This window comes from Austrofundulus limnaeus, unplaced genomic scaffold (genome assembly GCF_001266775.1).
Source record: "Austrofundulus limnaeus strain Quisiro unplaced genomic scaffold, Austrofundulus_limnaeus-1.0 Scaffold51, whole genome shotgun sequence".
Taxonomy (NCBI): domain Eukaryota; kingdom Metazoa; phylum Chordata; class Actinopteri; order Cyprinodontiformes; family Rivulidae; genus Austrofundulus; species Austrofundulus limnaeus.
Genome location: NW_013952453.1, coordinates 2410532 through 2425170, shown reverse-complemented (window position 1 = coordinate 2425170; position 14639 = coordinate 2410532). Strand labels below are relative to the sequence as shown.

Here is a 14639-nt window from a genome sequence, read left to right as displayed (position 1 = left end):
ATTTTAACATGGACGGAGCCATTTTATTTACACACAAAGCATTCTGGGTAAATGAGGATGAGGATAGGTCCTCGTGTGGATGAGCTATATCCATCCTGAAGGTTAATCTTGGACAATATCTGACAATTGACTCTTTTAAATGAAACCAGAGAGCATTAAAAAATATAATACGATACCTCCTGTCAAAATTTGATGGATGACCCTAAAGGTCAAGGTGCAACCTTCAGGGACGAGAGGAGAAGGTAGAAACGACTCAGGCTGTAACTGAAAATGTGGATGGAGGACAACAGAGCTGCTTCATGGAAGAAGAACCTCGGCTTAGCCTGTTAGCTTTAGCATTAGCCCAGATGCTATCACCATATATATGTATTAGCTCAGCGCTACACATTCTCCTCTCATCACTGAGGTCCTCCATCCACATGACAGAGAGGGGAACGCAAAAATGACAGCTGGAACTGAGAATCTCAGTTTAGCTTGTTTGTTGCACTAGCGCTGAGATAATACTTATAAGGCAATAAAGCGTCGGCACTAGCGCAAAGACTAACAGGCTAAGCTGAGGTTCTTCTTCCATGAAGCAGCTCTGTTGTCCTCCATCCACATTTTCAGTTACAGGCTGAGTCGTTTCTACCTTCTCCTCTCTGTCAATGCTCTCTGGTTTCATTTAAAAAAGTCGATCATCAGATATTGTCCAACATTAATCTTCAGGGTGGATATAGCTCGCTCACACCAAGGACCTATCCAAGTCATCATTTACCCAGAATGCTTTGTGTGTAAATAAAATGGCTCCGTCTGTGTTAAAATATATTTTTAAAAATTTACTTAACTTAACAGAATTTTACAGTCTTTATTTTACAGTTAAAATATGTTTATCAAATAAAGTCTAATGTTACAACTAATCAGGGATCCCTTTAACAAATTTTGAGACACATATWTATGCATATAAAATCAAGAAAACGGATCTGGTGATGCCTTCAAAYATTTTAACCTTCTGGTATTGTTGACCTTTCCACCACAGCTTTGACCCAGATCCYCTGAAGCGACACACTTTCTGGACCATTGTAGTTGGTGGAAGCATAATGTGGGTGTCTATTTACTCAATCAATCAGTCCCAGGTGCAGCGCTACATCTCCTGCAAAACTTTAGGCCATGCCAAGATGTGAGCATACTGTAATGCAATGCAAATAGATTCTTTCTAGCTCTAAGCAGTTTCCTGTTCTGACATGTCACCTCTTTCATCTCGCAGGTCTTTGTATGTGAACATGGTTGGTTTGTGGGTCACAGTGAGCCTGGCTGTTTTTTCAGGCCTCACTATGTATTCTATTTACAAGAACTGTGACCCACTTGCAAATGGTGATATAACCACCTCAGACCAGGTAATAGATGCAGTTTGCTCCTCCCCAACAWCCCGCACAAAGCTGCATGCTTTTAGTTATGTGACTAAGAGTTATGAGTTGCAGTAAAACTGATTTATACTTGTAAACCAGATGCTGCCCTACCTTGTGATGGACATTCTGGCAGATTATCCAGGAATCCCTGGTCTGTTTGTGGCTGCAGCATACAGTGGTACCCTGAGGTGAGACTTGACATAAACATAACAAAATAAATTTTAGGAAACTGTTGCAACAAGAAAATGTTTCAATCAGATACAATGTGATTTGAARGTTGCAAAAAACTGTCAACACTTGGGATTTGCTCTCATTAAAAAAGGGAAAAAAAAGTCTCCTAGGATATGTATATATTTGCAAAAGATTTTACCATTTGAATGCAAATTGCCCTCTTCTTCATTATATTTTACAATTTAAATAAACTAAATATTTAAAAGTGCAGTCAAAATGTAAACAAACCTTTAATCAAATCTAACCTTTGAATGTTTTCTCAGCACTGTGTCTTCCAGCATTAATGCTCTGGTTGCTGTCACTGTGGAGGACTTCATTTTTCCTCTGTTCAAAAACCTCACAAACAAGCAGGTGACCTGGATGAACATGGGTTTGAGTAAGTTGTGTAAAACTGTGGTTTTCTTACTCAGTAGTAAGACACTTTTTTTATCCTCTAGACTCCCTTAAGGTCATGAGATACGAGTGGATGTCACGTCATTATCTAACTTCAGTACAAGCGTCTTTCTTCACAAAATGACAGGTTAATGTTAGAACTTGCAGTACGTCATTACACAGATTACTTAGAAAAACCTGTAGTTGCAAGAGAGGACTAGTTCTCAGAACATTTTTGGAGAGCTTAAAAGATAGGTGTGGATTTTGCAGTGGCAGAAATTCCACAGCTTAAAAGCTTCACCTACTTCTTCTAGCAGATCAAAGGCTTTACATTTTAGAATCTGTGTCAAGTTTCAATGCAAACTGCAATATTCTTTGTCACTAGAGTATACTTTATTACTTTAAGTCAAGTCAACTTTATTTATATAGCACATTTAAAAACAACTGCCATTGGCCAAAGTGCTTCACATATTGCAACTAAAAACAAAGCGTTACTGACTGAACACAAATAATGATAAAACCATAAAAACAGACCAAATAAACAGGGAAAACAACTCTCATACTACATTAAAGGTTTTTGAAAACAGGTGTGTTTTAAGAAGAGATTTAAAAACCCCAAGAGTTGAGGCCTGTCTAATGTGAAGGGGCAGCTGAAAAGGCTCGGTCACCTCTATGGACCAGTCTGGAGCGCGGGACAGCCAARAGCAAATGTTCACTGGATCTAAGAGGTCTGGAGAGCACATAGGACTGCAGGAGGTCAGACATGTATTCAGGAGCCAGTCCATTCAGGGCCTTATAGGTCATCAGTAAAAGTTTAAAATCAATTCTAAAACGAACAGGGAGCCAATGAAGGGAAGCCGGCACCGGGGAGATTTGATCACGCTTCTTCGTCCGTGTTAAAAGGCGTGCYGCAGCGTTCTGAACCAGCTGCAGGTGTGAGAGGCCAGCCTGGCTAACACCAGCATAGAGTTGCAGTAGTCCAGCTGAGATGTAATAAAAGCATGGATCACACATTCAAGGTCTTTGAAAGATAAAAATGATTTGATTTTAGATAAAATTCTCAGTTTAAAAATGATCTTTTTTACTACAGAATTATTCTGTTTCTCATAGTTGAAGTTTGAGTCAAAAATCACACCCAAGTTTCTGACACGCAATTTAACAGATGGTTCCAAGGCACCCAGATCCACAGGAGAAGCACTGCGATTACCACTGGGTCCAAAGATAATAGTTTCAGTTTTGTTTTCATGTACTTTTTTCTAAGTACATGACTCAAGAAGAACATTTCAGAATGTTGGCAGCTGGTATTGTTTGCAACAATTTGCATCTTGCAAATAAATAAATAATTACATTAAAAAGTTTTAAATATAAATATTGTTAATATTAAATCTTAGGCGTATTCTTTGGAGCTGTGTGCATTGGCATGGCTGGGGTTGCTTCAGCGATGGGAAGCGTTTTGCAGGTAAAGTTCACAAACACTGTTGTTATTACTCTCTACCCCCCTCAAGTGTTGAAGAATAAGAACTGCAAGCCCATGGAAATGTTTCCTTTTTCAGGCAGCTCTGTCCATATTTGGTATGATCAGTGGTCCTCTTCTTGGTCTCTATCTATCAGGCATGCTTTTCCGCACAACAAATTCAATAGTGAGTATTTCTATATATGTCTTCAAGCACTTTAAACAATGCAAATAAATGCTGCTAAGAAACACTAATGTACTAAACATTTTATGCTTAGTCACATTGACTCACAGAGGAAAGAATTTACTGTCACGCTCACCTTTCAGGGAGGACTTTCAGGAATGATTATCGGCCTTGGGTTGACTCTGTGGGTGGGGATTGGGGGCCAGCTTTACCCACCAACAGATGCGAAGACAAATCCTCTGCCTGTCAACACTGATGGCTGCAACAAAACATTGGAGCAGAACACAACAGCAACACCCTGGACCAGTACAGTGCCTCTGACACAGCTGCCAGAGTTAGCCATCTCATTTAATTAAAAAAATATTTGTGCTGTTATTATGTTTCTTTTTAAAGGAATGTTAGGATAACAAATTGTAAGGAGACATGCTGTCATGAGAAAACTCTACAATGGCTTTAGGGGTGAAAAATCATCTRTTGCAAAGGTTGAAACTATGACATATACTATGACATATTTTTGTTTAAAGTGCAACAAAACTTCCCATGACCAAGCTCAAAAATATTTCGTCTTTCAATAATTACTTACATCAAAGTACACACCTAACTTGAAAACTATTTGATTTGCTAACAATTATCTTTAGTTCAGTTTAATAATAAATTTTTGAAACGACAGCTGAGTTTATCAAAATGCACGCCTCACCAGTTATTTTTAAAACTGATTAACTGATATCAGAAAAAAAAGGTTTTGTCTTATCTTGTTTTAAACGATTGTGAACTAAATTATGACTACGGTCACTGTTATGACTTTAAATTTTTGTCTTTACTGACCAAACTTTGAGTGTATAGACATGAAGCTGATTTTAACTACCATTAAAAGGAGTTTTAGTCATAGATGTGTCAAATATTGTCAGGATAATTACTAATTAAATGTTTTTTTCTGTCAGTGTCAGGCCTCCTTTAGCAGACACCTGGTACTCTCTGTCATACCTCTACTTTTCTTTGTTCGGCATGCTGACTACTATGATATCTGCCTTACTGTTGAGCATGATCACAGGTAATTGTATTAACTTACCTACAGTGTAAAAAAATCACTAGTACAGTTACATAAATACTTAATATAAATGCGTCATAAATAACAAATGGGAATATGTGTCTGGTTTATAGGTGGATGTAAGCAAGAAAAGCTGAACCCTGACCTGTTTGTCAGGAAGGGTGATTTGATATGCTTCACTTGTTGCAGTAAATCAGAGGTAAGATGCTGACCCGGGCAGTTTGTTGGATAATTAGTAACTATGTGTCACTTGGTAACAATATGAACCTGATACTGCTGTAAATCCACCACAGGGATCAGACGGCAAAGAAAAGGCTTCAGCAGACCTTCCCATGGGAGTCGACAACTCAGCATTTATAGACGTGGATGTGACRAGCAAAGCATTTGAGAAAGCCACAAAACTTTAACACTGTTGTAACTAAACGTGTATTGTATAAAAAGCACTCAATTTTGTAAAAACTCAATTCTCTGTGTTTGCTTTATAATCACGTGTTTTGAACTTAATGTCATAAATGTGGGCAATGCRTTTGTTGCACACATCTTAAATTTGAGGAAGCTTTAACGTTTGTGGTGAATCCTGGGAAATGTCAAGAACTAGCAGTGGCTGCTCTAATTATCTGTTGTGTCAACTTTATGTTTGTTTTTAGTGATATCTTTATATTCTAACTTCATTTCACACTAAAGTAGAAAAATCCACTGAATGCCACATATTTCTACAATTTATAAAATGAGAATGTTTTGAAAGAACACTGGCTCTATGTTTATTTTCTATATGTAAAATGTAAAGTGTGCACTCTGTTTGTAATAACTGGAAATACATATTACTTGACAATAAATATTTTGTACCAAATTTAAATGCAGCACAATGACTTAAAGACCCCACACAAAATGACAAACTCAAACAGTTTCACTTTGAAAGTGAAATGTGTTCATGATTCTGGCCGCAGTTTTTCTTATATGTGTAAATTGTACTTTGGCTTTGTAGAAGGTTAGAGATTGAGCTTTGGACCAGACGTAATCACGTCCTCTGTCTCCTTGGCAACTAAGAAAAGAGGAAGTTTACAAAGAATTGCCCCACCCACATCTACCCGACTACATGCCAGTTAATCAGCCTGTTAGTCGTTCCAGGAAGTCAAGTCAAACTCAACTAAGGAACAAAAACAACCATCTATTTTCACTCATTTTTAAAAGAAGCGCAGACAAGGTGAGATAAACTTATTTTAAAGACAATTTTAAGTAAGGCTTTGGCCTAAATCATGCTTAGAAATGAGCGAGTAAGAAGACATTTCTTCAAGTACACGTTAAGACAGCTGGTGGGTAGTTACGTATATTTTTAAGTCACAATCAGTGTCTAAATGCTTATTGTCTTGCAAATATCTATAAAAATATTTGAATCTTTAATATGCAATATAAMTTTTAGAAATATCATGTATTTCGGCTTACAAAGGGACAAGAATCAGGTGAAAATTGTGTTTTACAACTAAAATTGAATATTTTGAAGATGAGGGAAAATGAGTGGTTTCATAAAGTTTCCAGTGTGTGTTTTTTTTTTTTTTTTCATTTATTCAATTGTGTTTAGTGTTCATGTTTTCCTTTCAAATACAGGATTTAAAAGCTATGGGAAAAGTCTYGGCTTCCCTGGTTTATTGCCTTCTGATGCTTTCTTTGGACATGGTACAAATGGAAAACAATTTAGCCACCAAAGCCATAGAAAGCACTAGTCTAACCCTGAAACAAGGATCTACAATATCAACTTTAACTAACTCTGTGACCCCGATGACTACATCATCAGATTTTACTGAAGACACAGCACAGTATAGCAGCATAACAACCGTCAAAGAAAACTTCACCAGCACAGCAGCTACAACTGAAAACACAAGTCATTTTCAGATTTCTCCATCCACAATGACTTCTTTAACGGATGGATCCACACTGACTTCTTTAACGGATGGATCCACACTGACTTCAACGGATGGAGCCACACTGACTTCTTTAACGGATGGAGCCACACTGACTTCTTTAACGGACAGTGCATCATTGAAAAGCACAACACCAAGCACTGAAACTCCAACGTTCACAACAACACACACAAGCTACACCACACCTGACACGTCAGTAAGTCCATCTGAAAATGCATCTCTTACAACTGTGGATACAGTAAACAGAACCACACAAGGTGAGCATCGGGGACCATATTCTCGCAGAGCTTCAGCACATTATGCTTCTGTTTGTCAATGATTTTAACTTTGTGACATTTGGTCCTGCTAGGTTTAAACCTTAATGAATCTGAAAAAATCATGACAATAATCTTCAGTGTTGTGCTTGGCGTATTCCTTTTGGCTCTGGTTATGACCTTATTATGCAAATGCAGTTACAAACTCCAATACATGCACCAACCACTCAACAGCACAAATGAAGCAGGTAAGAATTCTCATTATTTGGTAAATGCCAAGTATTTATTTACTAACAGTAGATAAACACATATTAAATTTTCAACAGATGGATTTGTGGCTGAYGATGACACACTTGTGATTTCTGGAGGACTATATGATGGCCATCCGATTTATGATAATGTACCACCAATTCCTTCAGAACCATCTCAGTTTCGCCTTGAGTTTCTTCAATAAACAGATATCTTTATTCCTACAAATTTGACTGCCATTTTTGATGCTTAGATCATACAAATTAAACTCAATTTTTACATCTACAAGTAATTTCTAAACTGCAATTTCATTTCATCACATCAACAAAAAGCAATAAAGGAAAACATTACAGACAGTAATATTGTCTGGTAACACTAGAATAATACTTTAAACACTTTTTTTTTTGTTTTTGCTTCTAACACTGTCAATACAAAGATACTTACATATATCAAGATTGAACATACTGTAACTATAGCTTGTATAATAACAATACAAAATGTAAATTTAAGTTAGCTTTCATGTTAACACATGCCAGTCTTAACGACAGAAAAAAATGTACTTATGCAAGTGAAAAACCTGAAGAAAATTCTGAAAACCTCAAAAAATATGTATCGGTAGATACTTGACCATCTACCTACAAGTGAACATTTTGCAAAAACAATCATGTAGTCTCAAATTTCACTTAAGTCTACCTGCAAAATGAAAATCAAACTTGCTTAAAGTGTAATATAAATTCTGAAATGCTCAAAGATTGTATCTATACATATTTAAATTTTACTATCAAGAATAATAAGCAAAACAACATGTGATGTGAACTTCAAACCCTCCTATTGCTAACTGTGTGATTGACTATGACAACACCATAAATGTTTATTAAGACTTTTCACTGTAATGTAGGTTAATGTAAGCTAATTACTTACGACACCTACAACTACCTAAAATTGCTATCACATTTTATGTGACCTGTGATGGAAATACTCAGGCAAATATCTTATCCTTGTTTTTCTTCTTCTTCTTGTCATGACCTGTCACTGCAGTCCAACCAGCATCTCTCATTCGTTTCATTGCAGCCATCTTTGAAGAGCTCCCAGGTGAAAAAAGGGTGACTGGGCTTTGCATCTGAAAAACAACAAAATATATAAATAAACAAACAAACAAAACAACAACAAAAAAAAACTTCCCTCTTATTGTGAATGCCTTCTATATCTAGTATGCATCGGACGAACACTGTGATTGTAATACCTTTTTGAAGATTTTGCGCTGTGGAACAGACAGAGTTGGTGCTGGTGTTTCTGAAAATGTCTATAAGAACAAAAATAAATGGTCAAATGATCAATTTAAGGATTTTTACTTAAACAATAAATTAAAGAAAGAAAACCAACCAGGCCTATGAGAAATGTGTGACAAAATAATCCTCAGCAATTATAAGCAGCACTCACCAATAGATCGATATTATCAGAGCTGTCAGACTTTGGGTCAAGATCAATGGCCTGCTTCCCCCAACGTCCTGCCTTTTCAGTAGAAGGAGGAGTCTTTATTCTGTAGGACTGTGAGAGAATTCACAGGGTAAATGTCAGGAAAAGGCATGAATGCATTTGTTCATTGTGAAAAATGTCAAAATGATTCAGTATAATATTACTTTGATCTTTGATGTCCCACTGATCTTGTTGGTATCACCTCCCAGGGTTTTTATATCTCCACTGAAAATGTGCTATAAAGAAAAAAAAAACATGTTTAAGTTTGATTTAATAAAAATGACAGACAACAAAAGCACATTATCACTTTGTAATATATGGTAATTAGCAAAAAACAATTATACCCAATTAACCTAAATACTACAAAAATGATGAACAGCTCCCTACCTTTGTTTTTTGAGTCATGTTACATGGTGTTGTGGTTATGCTCGTGGCAGACATCTGAACAATAAAAATAAAAATACAATTTTTTAGGGCTTCTCAGCCATATTAACAACAGTAGCATGCTCAAATTATATTTGCCCACTGTTGTCATATTTTACACTTCCTTATTTGTAATTTGAAAATTATAAGTCATCTTTATTTTTCCCTGCAACTGTTATCCCTCATCCTACTGAACTGGGTACCTACAATTTGGTGCTTGTTAAATAATGTGTAAATTCATCAGGTTTTATTAAATCCATTAATGCCAACTAGAGTGGGTCAATAAAAACATTAAAATAAAACTTTTGCTTCTCCTATTAACAAAATATATATATTTATTTTTTCTAAATTTCCATGTTGTTGAAGTGTAACAAAAATTAATATGCTGTGCCAATAGTTTATTTGAAATTTTGTGAATCTAAAAAAATGTCTATACTGTATTTGGTTAATAACGTTTATTTTATTTTATTTCAAACCCAAGTCAACAACTAAGACTGTCTGAAACAAGTTTGTTTTATAAGACAAATAAAACTCACAGCTTTCTTAAAATCTGAAGAACAACCAACATTGCTGCTGTTGGGAGTTTTTCTGATCTTGAAGTCGAACTTGTAATTCTTTAAGGAGCTCTTCTCAGGAGTTTCTGGATATTGTCCCAGTTTATAGTTTGAGACAGGAGACTAGAATGTTCAAAACAACTTTTTAGTTAAGAACAGATAATGAGAGACCAGGCTGTGTCAGGTTGTTTACTGATTTTACCTGTTTGTTCCTCGTTTCTGATGATTGTTTGATTTTAGCAGCAATTTCTCTCTTCAAATCTGCTACTTCTTTTTGTAGAGTTTCCTAAAAGTAAAGTTTCACAAACACTGAATGATCCATACAAAATTTTTGAAAGATAATAGGAAAAACAAATAAACAGGTTAAATCATAACACACTTTCTCTGTTGCCTCTGTCTTCAATTGTTTCATCAGCTGCTCGTTTTCTGTCTTCTGTTTTGATAGGTCCACCTCCTGGATTAAACATTTTAGTATGAATATACTAGATCATGACATTTTCATGAATTTATTTAGATTTGGTCATTGTTTTTAGGCTCATACCAGTGATTTTGCACGAGAAACTGCTTCCATCTCTTTGTTCTTATTTTGATTAAGTTCTGCATCCTTCTCTTCAACCAAACGATCATACTGGCTCTAGCAAGAAATAAGAAAACAGAAATAAATCATTTGTATTCAGGAATAAATATTAGACTATTTTTAACAGAAAAAAACTACTTTATAATAACTCACTTTATGTTTTTCCATCAGTGCAACCATTTCAGCAATCTTGTGCTGACACTTGAGTTCTGCATCTTCCTTGTTCTTCACAGCTTCGGCTGCTGCTAATCTGAGTCTTTGAACCTGTCACACAAAACATGTTTTTATATTTGTCAGCATAGAAGGTCCAAGAAATTGAGTGGCATCAAGAAATTCACCTCATTTTCAAGTTCTGCTGTTGAGGTTGACTTGGAATCAAGATCTCTGATCAGTTTTTGACAGTCTTGTTCTTTCAGTTGCTTAAAATTCTCTGACTCTTCTTGAAGCTTGTTGATCTAAATTAAAATAGGATGCAGATTAAGAATCGTTATCTTAAATGTTTTACATAAATTGATGTAAACTGCTAGGTCCACGAAAAAGTAAACCGCGTTACCATTTTTTCCAGATGTCTGGATTTAGTGGTCTCCGTTGCTATTTGTTTTTYAAGCAATTTATTCTGAAAATAAACAATTGAAAATTAAGTGATTAACAGCATCTCAGTAATGGAATTATAAAACTAGTCAAATCTGTCACTATCTTTGTAAAATAACACCTTTTTCTTGTACTCCTCTTGCACTTGAAATTTATTCTCAAATTTCTTCCTCAGATTGCAAAGCTAAAATCCAAACGATTTCATGTTAGTTTGACAGGAGGTGCAGTATTGTAGTTGTCAGCATTTTTAATTTTATTTCATTTTTTTCTTTCACCTTTCCTTCAACAGCTTTGATCTGTTTCTCTTTCTCTGTGATTTTCTCCTCCAGATCGTTACACTGTTCACAGACAGCAACAAAAATAGGATCACTTAGCATGTTCCATCTTTTTAAAATCTTGTGTTTGTATCTATTATTATGKTACTTAATACTATAACTTACAGTTTCTTCATTTTTTCTCTGAACATTTTCAGCTTCTTCACATACTCCTTGGATGCTGGTTTTAATACTGTTTAATTCATTTCTATTAAAATGAAATATAAATTTGTAATATCTTAGGGTCAAGTTTATTGTTGAGTTTTTAATTTCTTAAAAAAACTAACCTTAAACATTGRTTTTCTGCTTCCAGTTTTTGTGTTTCCCTTTCAAACTCTTGTTGACAGGATGTCTTCTCAGACTGCAGCTTGCCAAAATTTGTCAGCAGCTTTTCATAACTGTCTCTTAAATATGACAACAAATTAAAAAAGTACAGTAAGATACAAAAAAGTAATATGGTAATATGTACATTTTAATAGATTAACTGAAGTTACTCATGCTGCAAGATAGCTTTCTGTAGCTGCTCCATCTCAGAGGTACATTCTTTATTTTTCTTTGTTTCAGCAGAAAACTGTCCTTCCAGCTCCTGCATTTTGACCTTGGATGACCACAAAGAACAAGTTAAAACTAAGTACTGCTCACATTTAACCATAATATTGATTAAAAAAACATCTGTATTACCTTTAACATCTCAGTTTCTTCAGTTTTCAGTGAAAGTTCAGCAACAAGTTCTTTGACTCTGCTCTCAAAGACATCAATCTGGCTCTTAAAAGACTCAATAGTTTTTGATCTGGTGTCCTAAGAACAAATCAACATTTAGCCTTCTTCAGTCTTTACCTGTGGACTTTGGTTTTAGCGTATGTATGTGTATAAAGAACACACTTTTATAAAGGATATTAAATGTATCTTACAAGTTCGTCTTCAAGGATTTTGATCTGATCACTTTGCAATGCCGCCTGCTTCTTAATCTCTTCTGTTGAGGGAAATATTTTTGACTTTAAGGAGTGCCAAATCAAAATATTATAATACTTTACAGAGTGGAACTTACCTAAAAGTTTAGTTCTTTTATCAAGCTCGTCACTGTTTGTTAGTAGTTTATCTTTAAGATCCTTGGTGCTTTAGAGAAAAAAAAAAACAATATTTACACATAATAAAATATAGGTTTAGTCTGCAAATGTATTAATTTTACCTCTCTCTCTCCAGAGAATGTGAAGTCTTTAGCTCTTGAAGTGTTGCTTCAGTCGTCTCCAGTTTCTCTGTCAGCTGAATCTTTGCTCTGCTGAGCTCCTGAATGCTGAGATCTTTGCTTTGGATCATCTTCTCACATTCTCTTTTATACTGTTCCAGGGCTGCAGCTGTAGTTTCGTTTATTTTCTTTTGTTGAGACATGTTAAATGTTTTAATTAAAGCAGACAAAACTTAAAGTTACAATTTCACTAAGATCAACAAGAAGTATTGTCATCCTCACCTCAGTTTCTGTGCAGTGCTGCTTGGCAATGTGCAGTTTTTGAAGAACGGATTCTTTTTCAGCTTTCAAGCTTTGGAGAAGTTCTAACTGCTGATCTATAAAGCAGTAAACATGAATGTTGTTCACTAAAGAACTTACATGTTTTATTTAAGTGTTACAAGAGAAACTAAACTGTAAACATCTATATGTGTTTGAGGTTGAAATATAGTAAGAATCTCACTTGTTAAGTCCTGAAGTTGTTTGCAGTTTGTCTGAGTTTGACTGAGGTCAAACAGGGCTTTTTGTAGCTCATCTTTCTTGTCCTGAAGCTTAGTTTGAAGCTTTGCAATCTGTGGACAAAACACAAATTCCTATTAGATGTCTCAAACAAATTTCAAGCACTGAACTAGGATTCTTGTCTAGATATTACTGGTTTGTAGATAAGTAGCTGACCCCACTTTCTCCTTATCTCTGTCATTGATCTACTGTCTGTGGTTTTACATCAGCTATGATAATGTTGCCGCAAATAGCTGCTGTAAAACGTGATGTAATGTATGTACAACATGAGAGCAGTTCAGTAGCCACTTTCAACACTTGCAATGTGAGTTTTTTTTTTCAAGGCAGTAGTGACAAAACCACATTTTAAATCCAAACACTCAACTCTTAAAGCTACAAAGCTCAAATGACTTGGATCACAAAGACAAAAATATCTTAATTGGGATATTCATAATTATTTTTGTTTCAAGACCTAAAAGTTCTAAAAATGTGACAGTTTAAATTACTAACCTCTTCATTTTTCATCATGTGTGCTTGTTGGTGTTTTTCTTTAAGGGCTTCCAACTCCAGCAAGTCCTTTTTGACTGAAACAAACATTTAATGATTATCTTTCATAAGAGCTTCCACTTGAATCTAGCCTAACATCGTAAAACACCTTTTAAAGAACACATCTTTATACCTTTTTGAATCTCTTGTTTTTCAGCTTCCACTCGAATCCGAAGGCCATCAAACTCTGCAATTAGTTCCTATGAGATAGTCCAAAAGTTTTATTAATACTCTTGATAAAAACACAAGCTATTATCATATCCTGTAAATTTAGTAGTTAGGATTAGCTTTTTTACCTTAATATGCTCACTATTTTTCATGAAGAGTTGATGAGTTTCTTCTCTTTCAGATTCAACTATAAGAAAGTAATGTGTTAAATTTTCTTTGACTTTAGGCTTGATAGAAAATATAAAAATATTTACTTACATAAATTCATTTTCTCTGAGGACCACTGAAAGGTTTCTTTGAGAATATTACACAAATTCCTTGTTGCATTGCTTCTGTTTGTAAAGCACAATGTTTCATTGTTAGAAAGACAGTTGCAGAAACACAGTATTTGTATTTTATATCTGGCTGATGAGTTTTATGGTTTTACAGACATACTTGTTCCTTAGATTCTCATTTTCACTGATCTGTTCTTCCAGCTTTATGCTAAGACTTTCATTGCCAAACTGTAACGATAAAATACTAATTATCAATACTCTTGGAAAATATATTTTTATTACAGTATGCAGTATGTGTGAGAGATAAAAAGTCAAATAAACAAATGTCTCTAACTTGCAATTCCTGAATGGCTTGGCGCTGAGTTTCAATGGTTTTCATATTATCTTGTAGTTTTCTTTCTTTCTGGGTTATGTCAGCATCAGCTTTGACTTTCCAGCACTTTATCTTCTCTACTTCGTCAAAGAGCTTGGAATAAAGCTCGCCAGGATTGCAATTATTCTGGGGAATATTCACATTGGTGGGAAGTTACTTGGCACACTTAATGAACAAAGAGCTTGTGGTTGAAAAGAAAGCCAAGCAAGCAAGCAAAAAAAAATAAACATTACCACTTCCTTTTCCAGTGGCGACACAGAYGTCATCTTGAGAAAGTCTTTAAACAAAATTTAGTTTATAAAAATWCGCAGCATTACACTTGAGATTTTTATCACAGTTATGCAGCCAATATTGTCAAATTAAAAAAAAAATACCTTTGGCCGGTTTAGATGGTGCAACCACACTTGTATTGACAAAAGGCACGGCCTGTTCTTTGTCAAGGCATGAACTGTAAACCTAGTGAAAATTAAAAATTAACTATTAGCTTGCTGGTATTTTTATTTTCTTATTCCTTTCACTAAAAG

The 14639-nt window shown here is 35.1% G+C and overlaps 2 protein-coding genes and 1 long non-coding RNA gene across 3 annotated transcripts in view; 2 read left to right on the top strand and 1 right to left on the bottom strand.

Annotated features, from left to right (window-relative positions):
• slc5a8l (solute carrier family 5 member 8, like) overlaps positions 1–5529 on the top strand; it is a gene marked incomplete in the record, with an annotated part of 8810 nt that extends 3281 nt beyond the window's left edge. The window contains 10 exon segments of the mRNA XM_014008649.1: positions 1016–1156; positions 1244–1373; positions 1485–1573; positions 1880–1992; positions 3380–3447; positions 3542–3628; positions 3769–3959; positions 4567–4676; positions 4787–4872; positions 4967–5529. Of these exon segments, the coding sequence (XP_013864103.1) occupies positions 1016–1156; positions 1244–1373; positions 1485–1573; positions 1880–1992; positions 3380–3447; positions 3542–3628; positions 3769–3959; positions 4567–4676; positions 4787–4872; positions 4967–5080 (1129 nt within the window).
• A 585-nt stretch (positions 5530–6114) lies between these two features.
• Positions 6115–7430, top strand: LOC106517670 (uncharacterized). The gene is made up of 2 exons (XR_001310231.1): positions 6115–6849; positions 6942–7430. It is a non-coding gene; the product is annotated as an uncharacterized LOC106517670 (long non-coding RNA).
• On the bottom strand, positions 7108–14571 carry sycp1 (synaptonemal complex protein 1; the record flags this gene model as incomplete). The annotated part of the gene is given in 31 exon segments (XM_014008648.1): positions 7108–8215; positions 8339–8398; positions 8536–8643; positions 8736–8807; positions 8959–9012; positions 9531–9671; positions 9751–9834; positions 9928–10002; positions 10090–10182; positions 10279–10389; positions 10464–10580; positions 10679–10741; positions 10838–10900; positions 10992–11054; positions 11157–11238; positions 11318–11434; positions 11525–11628; positions 11712–11828; positions 11942–12003; positions 12079–12146; positions 12220–12404; positions 12499–12593; positions 12719–12827; positions 13264–13337; positions 13433–13499; positions 13596–13654; positions 13726–13799; positions 13903–13970; positions 14077–14241; positions 14349–14392; positions 14490–14571. Coding segments are annotated over 31 exon segments (2817 nt in total), but the record flags the coding sequence as incomplete, so codon positions are not given.
• Positions 14572–14639: the final 68 nt, after the last annotated feature.